An 11,790-nucleotide genomic window follows, 5' to 3' on the forward strand; every position below is an offset into this window, starting at 1 on the left:
TGGATTTCAGTGCAGGTAAGTACGAGGTGATGCATTTTGTAAAGTCTTGTACTACGAATGGGAGTGTAATGAAAACTCAAGTGCGTAGTTTATTGAAAGCAAAAACACAGGCAGAGAGCGTGATGTGTCTATTTTAATGCAGGGAGTATCATAAACAAGGCCAATGAACTTAGAGCATGGATTATTTAATATAGCCTGGGAATTGGCTTGCCCACAGAAGGCAAAGTGTGGTTGTAGATGGTTCGTATTCCACATGGAAGTCAGTGACCAGTGGTATTCTGCAGGGATCTGTTCTGGTTCAGGTCCTGTCTACCTTGGGTGCTGCTTCCAGTGAACTCGGGTAGTCACACCTGAGACACAGGGTACAGATAAGTGGGTGACTGTCAGGAGAGGGAAGGGAAAGGTCAGTTTGTGGCCATCCCACTTAATAGCAAGTATTCCATATTAAGTAATGTTGGGGGCGGTGGGGGGAAGAAACGACCTGCCTGTGGGAAGCAATAGCGGTTGTGCCTCTGGCATCGAGTCTGGCCCTGTGGCTCAGAAGGGTAGGGAACGGAAGGTGGCAGCAGGAATACAGGAGTCTATAGTTCGGGGGACAGATATGAGATTCTGTGGGCGCAAAAAAGAAATACGGATGGTAGTCTGCCACCTCCCAGGTGCCGGGGTTCGTGATGCTTCTTATTGCATCCACAATATCCTGAAGTGGGAGGGTGAGCAGCCAGAGGTCGTGGTACGTTTTGGTACCAATGACATGGGTAAAAAAGGGAGGAGGTCCTGAAAGCAGAATATGGGGAGTTAAGGAGGAAGCTGAGAAGCGGGAACTCAAAAGTAGTAATCCTGGGATTGCTACCCGTGCCATGCAACAGTGAGGACAGAAGTAGAATGAGGTGGCGGATATATGTGTGACTAAAGGATTGGAGCAGGGGCCAGGGATTCAGATTTCTGCATCATCCTGTCCTCTTCTGGGGCAGGTACAACCTGTACAAAAAGGACAGGTTGCACTGGAATCCTAGGGGGATCAATATCCCGGTAGGGAGGTCTACTAATGCTATTGGGGAGGATGTAAAATAGATTTAAAGGGGGTTGGGAACTGAGGTGAAGAGGCAGAGGATGGGGAGGTTGGAGCACAAGTACAGGAAGCTTGTAGGGAGTTTGTGAGGAAGGACAAACAAATGATGAAGCAAAAATGCACTTCGCCTGATGGTGGGTAAAGATGAACCAAAAGAGTGCCTGATGAGTGGGTGAAAGTGTGGAAATGTACAGAATGTAGTGGAAACGTCTGTAAAGGATTGAACATCATTGAAAGGTTCATTGTAAATAATTTTTTTTTGAATAAGGTATATTTTGTTTAAAAAAAAATCAACCTCTATAGTTTTAAGGTGCTTGGAAGTAGGTACAGAGGGGATGTTTTTCACTCAGAGAGTGGTGGATGCTGGGATGCACTGCTGGTGATGGTGGTGGAGGCGGATACAATAGGGTCTTCTAAGAGACTCTCAGACAGGTACATGGAGCTTAGAAAAAGAAAGAGCTATGCACTAGGGAAATTCTAGGCAGTTTTAGAGTAGGTTACATGGTCAGCACAACATTGTGGGCCGAATAATCTGTGCTGTAGATTTCTATGTTAGCCAAGAAAGCACAGCCTCATTTCCAAACACTGAAAAAATAATGACAAATACCAAGCTATCCCAACCCCTCACGAAGTGACTGGGAAAGTGAAGGCAACCACATCAGGCTTCCGTTTGTACACAGCACTGCCATCAAAAAATATTTTAAATCAAAATAAAGTTCATTCATTTAAAAACTACCATCAAAATGATGACTAAGCACCAGAGTTTAATGAATGAGTCACAAAAGTTTCTCTGAAACATATCCAGCCTTTCTGGGTAAAAACATACCTCCGTTCTTCGCCCTTAAGTACCACAGTATTCTCCCCGACAATATTCTCAAGTAAAAATAGAACGCACAAACAGAATAAACCAAGAATGATCAAGCTGGGCCGAACTGCCAGCGCAGAAAATGACAGAGGTCCCTGGACTGGGGCATACCTGCGTTTGGCCTTGGATATGCAGCGCTCCGTTTCACGTTTAAATGTGTGTCACCATTAAACACAATGTGCACGGACGACAGCAGCAGCAAGAGAGGTAGCAAAAACAAAGTCATCATCGAACCGCAGTTGCTCCCCAACAACAATCCGCAAACAGAGCGAAAAACTTGCAAACACCACGACCCTACGGCCATGTTGGAAGTGATGCCGCCACCTTGCTCAGCTGACTTTAATGGCAGGAGTCCAATTTAAAGTTGTATTTCCGCCACCGTCCAATTTAAAGTTGTATTTCCGCCACCGTCCAATTTAAAGTTGTATTTCCGCCACCGTCCAATTTAAAGTTGCATTACCGCCACCAGCTGCACTGGAGTGTGGTACAGAGAGTTGGGAAATAAACCCCGACTGGTGCTTTAACAAATGAAAACTAAATTACCCCAAAAAGCCCCATAAATTATAAATAATGAAATAGTGAATTAAATTCGCTTCCATAACAAAGTTTTTAAGTGAAAAAGCTAGTAGTGCAGCCTGCATTGGCTTTCTTTCAACTTTATATGCTTCACATTGTAAAATAGTTTGTTCAACTGTTTCATGATGATGACAAGACCTACACACCCCAAAGTGGTGTTCTCCAACAAGATACGAGTATGCCCAATTCCAAGTCGAGTCAATGTAATTCCTTCCCTTCTTGTCTTTCCCCCTTCTCCCATCAATCCAACAGTTTTATGTACTCAAGGAACTGTATCTCCCCTTATGTCCTTTATACCATGTCTTGCCATAGTTTCCTAATTCTTATCCCCACCAATCCCTTAGCTTCTGATTTGCTAAATGGAAGGTCTATATCCACAGATGAACTTTTTAACAGTTCTTTTTGGCCATGCAATCAACCAGCTCATTCCCTTCAAGATCAAGAAATCTCACCACTGACACTTCTTCAAGAGTTTGACCATATAATTTCAAATTAAGTGCACGTCTATTGATCCTCTTTGTAAAACATATAACTTGTTTTAGCTACTGAAAGTTTAACCCCCATCTATTTACCCTCTGTTCGATCTTATTAATTGCTAATTGTATCCTGTGTACGGTTAAATTGAATTTTTTCCTCTGATATATAAAGCTCCATCACCTGCAAAAAGTGATTAACCCACCCCAGTACCTATCTCAGAGAAAGTATCATTAATCATAGTGTTAAACAATAAAGGGCTACAAATACTGCCTCGTGGAGTCCCATTCCCTATCTCATAGCAGCCCGAATATACCTTTCCTACCCATACCTGCATAGACCATCAAAATAAAAAGCTTGGTAAAAACTTATATAGCTTTCCTCTTCATTCCTAAATTCCTTAATTTATACCCTCTCTCTATAACATATCATATGCTTTTTCTATATCAAAGAATACTTACTCTATCACAACATCTTTATTTACCTGTGCTTTACTAATATCATCTTCCAAACATAAAACTGAATCAATATCATTCTACCCTTCCGAAAACCGCGCTGATAAAACTCTATATCACACCTTTTTCCAAAATATAATTCATCCGCTCTGTAATCATAAGTTTACACAAGTGAGGCATTAATGATGTTGGTCCATAACTATCATGTGACGGGACTGACAGGAGGTGTTTCAATTTCTCCCGCGTCAAACGTTAAGACATATCACGCAGACTTGATGGGAAGAGAGTGGGCGAAATGCTGATAAACGTGTTATGGGCCTTTGTACTCGCCCCTGTCTTGTTCGTGGGCTGCATAGAGCCCTTTGCCGAAGCCATCAGGAGGGATGGGGGCGTAAGAGGGGTGACGCTCCCAGGTAGTAGAGGCACCCAAGTCAAAACCTCCCTGTACATGGACGATGTCACCGTCTTCTGCTCCGATCCGAGGTCAGTTCGCAGGCTGATCAGCATCTGCGAACAGTTCGAGCAGGTGTCGGGGGCCAGGGTCAACCGCACGAAGAGCGAAGCCATGCTCTTCGGCAACTGGCCCGACCGATCCAGCGTCCCCTTCACCATCAGGTCTGGTCTGATCACCTGAAGGTGTTGGGGATCTGGTTCGGAGAGGCTGAGGCGTGCAACAAGAACTGGCAGGAGTGGACTGCCAAGGTCAAACAGAAACTGGGACTGTGGGGAGGACGCTCCCTATCGATAGCGGGCAAGAACCTGGTCATCAGGTGTGAGGTGCTCTCAGGGCTGCTGTACTTGGCGCAGGTGTGGCCAGTCCCCCGCTCCTTCAGCTCGGAAATCACCTGAGCCATCTTCAGATTCGTTTGGAGATCCAAGATGGAGCGGGTCAGATGGACCACCATGCACAAGTCCCTGGACAACGGGGGCGAAAACTTCCCCAGTGTCGCCCTTACCCTGATGGCCAGCTTCGTGTGTGACTGCATCAGGTTGTGTGTGGATCCCAGGTACGTGGGCACCAAGTACCACTACGTGCCCAGGTTCTACCTGTCGCCCTGGCTACAAAGGATGGGTCAGGCCCCTTTCCTGTGCAATACCCCTGTCAGCTGGTTGTTGCCACCATACTTGTCCCTCGTAGAGAAGTTCTAACTTCTGATCCCTCCTGTACGCCCGGAACGTCGTCTCCACACCCCTCTGCCCACGGGAGGACTGCAGTGAGGAGGAGTCGGTGACCCACCTCTTTGCACACTGTGGGTTCGCGGAGAAGGTGTGGAGGAGGATGGAAGGGACAGTGTCGAGGTTCATCCCCAGCAGCTGCATAACAGAGGACTCTCTGATCTACGGGCTGTTCCCGGGGACCCACACCGAGACCAACATCCGGTGCTGTTGGCAGATCATCAACTCGGTCAAAGACGCTCTTTGGTCGGCCCGAAACTTGGTCTACCAGCACACGGAGATGTCCGTGGGGAATGCTGCTGACTGGCACATTCTCGGCTGCAGGAGTACGTGCTGAGGGACGCACTCAAACTCGGTGCAGCCACCGCAAGGGCCCGGTGGGGACGGACCACAGTCTAGGGTTCTTCTCCCGTGGGAGTTGAGGGGTTGGGGGTATACCCCCCGAATGTAAATATGAAAGAACAAAGTGCCAGGTGGGTGGCAAAACTTTTGAATTTTGAAAATGTAAAGACAGTAATGGTAACAACTGCAAAGAATTGAAAGTCTTTGAATGGTTATTGTATATAATTTTTTTGAATAAAGTATATTTTGTTTAATAAAAAAAACTCCGTGTGCTGGTAGACCATCTGGTTTCGGGTTGACCAAAGAGCGTCTTTGACGGAGTTGATGATCTGCCAGCAGCACCGGATGTTGGTCTCGGTGTGCGACCCCGGGAACAGAGAGTCCTGTGTTACGCAGCTGCCGGGGATGAACCTCGACACTGCCCCTTCTTGACAGGATAGATAGCACTTTTAACTCAGTTCGCTCACCCCGGGCGCTGCCGTTAACTGATTCAGCAACCCGGGACACTTACTTTAGACCTCTCCCTCCACATATCCGTTGTTTGTTTCACACACTTCACTGCAAAATGTCATCCCGTTTTGGTTTTAGTTTTATTAATGGGGGGGGGGGGAGTCTTTCTGCAGCCTTTTTCCCGGTCACATGCAGTGGCCCCTCCAGACAGAATGTTCCCTATGATACCGGTGTAGAAATTTGAGTCTTCGACCTCATACCAAGTCTCCTCAAACTCTTTGTGAAATGCAAGCCGCTGCCGTACAGCGCCTTCTTGGTACAGTAATTGCATCAGTATGTCAGAGGGGTTCCTTCCTTTTAGGGAAGATATGTAAATATCAGAGCGATACAAAAAATGTGAAATGCTGAAAAGTAGCATTCGGTTATTACAAACTGGAAAAGTAAAATGTGGAGCTACATTTATTTCTCGTACGTTTGCCTTTTGTGAAAATAGTGTAAGTTTTAAAATTGTGGCTCGTGTTAATGTTAAGGAGTGATATTTGGATTTGGTTGGGTGTGAGGGGGATTTGAAAGCATACTTACCTGGCAGGGAACTGTCGGTGATCAGGAAGGCCGAGGTTCCAGGATGAGGCTATCCCATTGTACTCCGGGTGTGCTGACGCCTGCGATGTCCCCAAATGCGGGATACTCGACTGCACAATTTGTGGTAGTGGGGGACTGCGTTCGCGCTTTCCCCTGATTTTGTTCGTTAAAGACAGAGTAACTATTGCGATACTGCATGTGCTTGCGTGGCCGGGCAGTATCTGCCCTTTCGTCATGACCTCTTCTGTGCTGAGAAATTTGCAGCCCTCGATATACCAATTCGGCCTTTTTGCAGACATGAATGAAATAGAAGTTGACAATGCAAGTGACGTAAGTGTGGAGCCAAAATAAAACCAAATAGCTGGAGAAACACTCTCCTGACAGTGTCTTGCATAAAAAACATGCAAAATTAGTTCTTTGTACACTGTCCTAGTAAGCAGAAATGGTCTGGATACAGCAGGGAAGGGAGTCTGACAGCTCACTGACAACCCATCCCTCCATTTCCTCATCCAGGTCCTTTATGAAAATTGCAAAGAGTAAGGATCCCAGAACGGATCCCTGAGGCACACCACTGGTGATAGACCTCCATGCAGAATATGACCTGTCTACAACCACTCTTTGCCTTATGTGGGCAAGCCAGTTCTGGATCCACAAAGCAATGACCCCTTGGATCCCATGCCTCCTTACTTTCTCAATAAGCCTTGCACAGGGTACCTAAACAAATGCCCTGCTGAAATGCATATACACTACATCTACTGCTCTACCTTCATCAATGTGTTTAGTCACATCCTCTAAAAATTCAATCAGGCTCCTAAGGCACGACCTGCCCTTGACAAAGCCATGCTGACTATTCCGAATCATATTAAGCCTCTCCAAAAGTTCATAAATCCTGCCTCTCAGGATCTCTTCCATCAACTTACCAACCACTGGTTTATAATTTCCTGGGCTATCTCTACTCCCTTTCTTGAATAAGGGAACAACTTGTGCAAGCTTCCAATCCCCTGGAACCTCTCCCATCCCCATTGATGATGCAATAGGGAGAACTTGCTAATCGACAGCAGCAGGAATTGAACCCCTGGCACTGTGATAGTACAGTTTTAAGGTGCTTGGAAGTAGGTACAGAGGAGATGTCAGGAGTAAGTTTTTTTTATGCAGAGAGTGGCGAATATGGGGAATGGGCTGCCAGTGATGGTGGTGGAGATGGATGCAACAGGGTCTTCTAAGAGACTCCTGGATAGGTATTTGGAGCATAGAAGAATAGAGGTCTATGGGTAACCCCAGGTAATTTCTAAAGTACATGTTCAGCACAGCATTGTGGGCCGAAGGGCCTGTATTGTGCTGTAGGCTTTCTATATTTCTATGTATTGGTTTCCACCAGGCACCAGTTTTCTCCCACATTCCACAGTCATATGAATTAGTATGTTGACTGGTCACATGGGTGTAATGTAACTGGACAGTGAGGGCTAGTGTGCCTGAAGTGCATGTTTCGGTGCTATATCTCTAAATTAAATAAATATACAACCCCTCTCCACAGTAGCCCAGTAAATCTTCCCTGTTTGGATCTTCCAAACACAGCTACAGTTTACAAAGATTCATAATTGGAAAAAAAACACAGCTGTGAAACGAAAAGTGTCAGGTGGTGGGGTGAGGTCAGTGTAGAGACACTGGGAGAGGAGGAGGTGGGTCGGGGACACACCGAGACGCCGGTAGAGGTGGTGGGGTGAGGTCAGTGTAGACACTGGGAGAGGAGGAGGTGGGTCGGGGACACACCGAGACGTCGGTAGAGATGCTGTGGTGGGGTGAGGTCAGTGTAGACACTGGGAGAGGAGGAGGTGGGTCGGGGACACACCGAGACGCCGGTAGAGGTGGTGGGGTGGAGGTCAGTGTAGACACTGGGAGAGGAGGAGGTGGGTCGGGGACACACCGAGACGCCGGTAGAGATGCTGTGGTGGGGTGAGGTCAGTGTAGACACTGGGAGAGGAGGAGGTGGGTCGGGGACACACCGAGACGCCGGTAGAGGTGGTGGGGTGAGGTGAGGTCAGTGTAGACACTGGGAGAGGAGGAGGTGGGTCGGGGACACACCGAGACGCCGGTAGAGGTGGTGGGGTGAGGTCAGTGTAGACACTGGGAGAGGAGGAGGTGGGTCGGGGACACACCGAGACGCCGGTATAGGTGGTGGGGTGGAGGTCAGTGTAGACACTGGGAGAGGAGGAGGTGGGTCGGGGACACACCGAGACGCCGGTAGAGGTGGTGTGGGGTGAGGTCAGTGTAGACACTGGGAGAGGAGGAGGTGGGTCGGGGACACACCAAGACGCCGGTAGAGGTGGTGGGGTGAGGTCAGTGTAGACACTGGGAGAGGAGGAGGTGGGTCGGGGACACACCGAGACGCCGGTAGAGGTGGTGTGGGGGTGAGGTCAGTGTAGACACTGGGAGAGGAGGAGGTGGGTCGGGGACACACCAAGACGCCGGTAGAGGTGGTGGGGTGAGGTCAGTGTAGACACTGGGAGAGGAGGAGGTGGGTCGGGGACACACCGAGACGCCGGTAGAGGTGGTGGGGTGGGGTGAGGTCAGTGTAGACACTGGGAGAGGAGGAGGTGGGTCGGGGACACACCGAGACGCCGGTAGAGGTGCTGTGGTGGGGTGAGGTCAGTGTAGACACTGGGAGAGGAGGAGGTGGGTCGGGGACACACCGAGACGCCGGTAGAGGTGGTGGGGTGAGGTCAGTGTAGACACTGGGAGAGGAGGAGGTGGGTCGGGGACCCACCGAGACGCCGGTAGAGGTGGTGGGGTGAGGTCAGTGCTGCTTCCTGACCACACGGGGAAATAGCTAACAAATCTGTACCGCCGCTGGAGACCGAGCCCGAGGTCCGACACACATCCCGGTCCTCCTCACTGTCCACATAAACTGTGAACGATGCAGCGAGCTAACCGCTTTTTTAAAAAACAAAATATACTTTATTCAAAAATAAAATTATATACAATATCCATTCAGAGACTTTCAATTCTTTACAGTTGATACCATTACTGTCTTTACATTTTCAAAATTCAAAAGTTTTGCCACCCACGTGGCACTTTGTTCTTTCATATTTACATTCAGGGGGTATACTCCCAACCCCCCACCCCTAGACTGTGGTCCTTCCCCACCGGGCCCTTGCGGTGGCTGCACCGAGTTTGAGTGCGTCCCTCAGCACGTAATCCTGCAGCCGAGAATGTGCCAGTCGGCAGCATTCCCCACGGACATCTCCGTGTGCTGGTAGACCATCAAGTTTCGGGCTGACCAAAGAGCGTCTTTCACCGAGTTGATGATCTGCCAGCAGCACCGGATGTTGGTCTCGCTGTGCATCCCTGGGAACAGCCCGTAGATCAGAGAGTCCTCTGTTACGCAGCTGCTGGTGATGAACCTCGACACTGTCCCTTCCATACTCCTCCACACCTTCTCCACGAACCCACAGTGTGCAAAGAGGTGGGTCACCGACTCCTCTTCACTGCAGTCCTCCCGTGTGCAGACGGGTGTGGAGACGACGTTCTGGGCGTACAGGAGGGATCGGACTGGGAGGGCCCCTCTCACCACCAGCCAGGCGAGGTCTTGGTTCCTGTTGGAGAGGTCTGGCGATGAGGCATTTTGCCAGATGAACTGGACACTCTGCTCAGGGAAACACCCCACTGTGTCCATCTCATCCTTCTCCTGCAGTGCCTGCAGGACCTTACGTGCTGACCACTGCCTGATGGCCCTGTGGTCAAAGGCGTTGACCTGAAAGAACTTATCTACGAAGGACAGATATGGCGGCAACAACCAGCTGACAGGGGTGTTGCGTGGGAAAGGGGCCAGACCCATCCTTCGTAGCCAGGGGTACAGGTAGAACCTGGGCACGTAGTGGTACTTTGTGCCCATGTACCTGGGATCCACACACAACCTGATGCAGTCACAATGGATGCTGGCCATCAGGGTGAGAGCGACATTGGGGACATTCTCGCCCCCGTTGTCCAGGGACTTGTGCATGGTGGTCCGTCTGACCCGCTCCATCTTGGATCCCCAGACGAATATGAAGACGGCTCAGGTGCTTGCGATGGAAGTCCCTGATAAGAGAGAGGTCCAGGGCGTTAGGAGCAGAGACCTCGCTACTCTCTTCAGGACCGTAACCCTCCCGGTCCACAAGGTACTGGAGGCCATGGCCCCGGTGATGAACTTCCAGCAGTCAATGCACCGTGAAGACCTCCGACCCATTGATGAGCCGTGAGGGAGGGGGGGTTTGGGGACATGACACAGGGGGTGGCTCATGAAAGGCTTGCTGCGGGACGCATGGAAGGTGGGGTGAATGCGGCGGAGAGTGGAGGGGAGCTTGAGATGGACAGCAGCAGGGCTGATGACTTTAGCAATGGGAAATGGGCTGATGAAGTGAGGGGCAAGCTTGCAGGAATCCACCTTGAGGGGCAGGTGTCAGGTTGAAAGCCACACACACTATCCCTGACGGTAACGCGGGGCCTTGGAGAGATGGCGGTCAGCTTGACGCTTGATCCTAGCAGAGGCATTAGAAGGGCAGAGTGAGTGTGCCTCCACGTCCGCTAACAATGGCGGATGAATGCCTCGGTAGATGGAATGCCAACCTCCTCCTCCTGGGCAGGAGACGGTGGGGGTTGGTAGCCAAATCAGCACTCGAAAGGGGACAGACCAGTAGATGAGGACGGATGGGCGTTTATGGCATACTCGGCCCAGGGTAGCTGCTGACTCCACGCGGTGGGTTCTGGGAGACCAGATTCTATCTGTTGGTTGGTCCGCTCGGTCTGGGCATTGGTCTGTGGGTGGAATCCTGAAGACAGACTCACGGAGGCACACAGATTACAGAATGCCCTCCAGAAGTTGGATGTGAGTTCAGAGCCCCTGTCTAGCACAACATCTACAGGTAAACCGTGTAATTTAAAAACATACATTACTAGTAATTGGGCTGCTTCTTTGATCGAGGGGAGTTTAGGTGAAGGAATGAAGAGTACAGTCTTTGAGAAGCGATCAACTGCTGTGACAATGGTGGTATTACCATCTGATGGGAGAAAACTGCTGACAAAATCCAGGGTATTGTGGGACCAGGGTCTCTTAGGGATAGACAGGAGTTGTAACAGACCAGTAGGTGACTGGTTAGAGCTGTTGTCTTGAGCACAGACCGAACAGGCTGAGACAAAGTTGCGGATGTCATCTCCCATGGAGGGCCACCAGAACCGCAGATTGATGATTGATGTCATCCCTCTCCCCTTCTGCGTGCGTTGAGTGTAATGATGCCCTTCCTCATGGAATCTGATTGGCTGCTGGCTAGAAGCACAATGTTGTACACTTTAAGCAGGTCCAGGCCCATCCAGTCCCATGAAGCTGAGTACAACTCAACCGGTAAGCCATTGCTTCCGGGAGTTCTATCTGAGACGAAGGATTGGATGTAGCCAGCCATCTCCTCCAGCATCAGTGCTTGCTCCAGACTCTGTTGCTCGCTGCCGTCTACCATTTGTGCTGTCTGTGACCTGTTTGTAATACAGACCAGCACAGAAGGGTTTGCAAATCCTCAGTATGTCTGACTGTGAGAATGCTACGGGGCCACCCTCTTCCTCGAGCCCTTGGTCAGAAAGCTCCGTCTGTGAACCTTTTGGATGAAGAAACACGGGCCCGTCTCATCCTGCTCCACTGTGCGGACTCTGGATGGGAAGGTGAACTGGGAAGGTCCACTGGCAGAGTGCTGGGTTTGCTGACTTTTCACCTCTCATAACTCCTCCCCCACATCCGCCCGCTTCGACTACAGAAGTCGCAGCAGTCCTGTCTA

General features: G+C 49.8%; 1 protein-coding gene and 1 non-coding gene across 2 annotated transcripts in view; one reads left to right on the forward strand and one right to left on the reverse strand.

Annotated features, from left to right (window-relative positions):
• LOC132394453 (uncharacterized) overlaps nucleotides 1-2,281 on the reverse strand; it is a 38,786-nt gene extending 36,505 nt beyond the window's left edge. Inside the window, exon 1 of the mRNA XM_059970628.1 lies at nucleotides 2,046-2,281. Within this exon, the coding sequence (XP_059826611.1) occupies nucleotides 2,046-2,238 (193 nt within the window). The 5' untranslated portion in view covers nucleotides 2,239-2,281. The remainder of the gene's footprint in view (nucleotides 1-2,045) is intronic.
• Nucleotides 2,282-5,981: 3,700 nt separating this feature from the next.
• Nucleotides 5,982-6,145, forward strand: LOC132394884 (U1 spliceosomal RNA). The gene has a single exon (XR_009512430.1). It is a non-coding gene; the product is annotated as a U1 spliceosomal RNA (small nuclear RNA).
• The last annotated feature ends 5,645 nt before the right edge of the window (nucleotides 6,146-11,790 follow it).

The sequence above is a fragment of the Hypanus sabinus genome, chromosome 5 (genome assembly GCF_030144855.1).
Source record: "Hypanus sabinus isolate sHypSab1 chromosome 5, sHypSab1.hap1, whole genome shotgun sequence".
In the NCBI taxonomy this organism is placed as follows: Eukaryota; Metazoa; Chordata; class Chondrichthyes; order Myliobatiformes; family Dasyatidae; genus Hypanus; species Hypanus sabinus.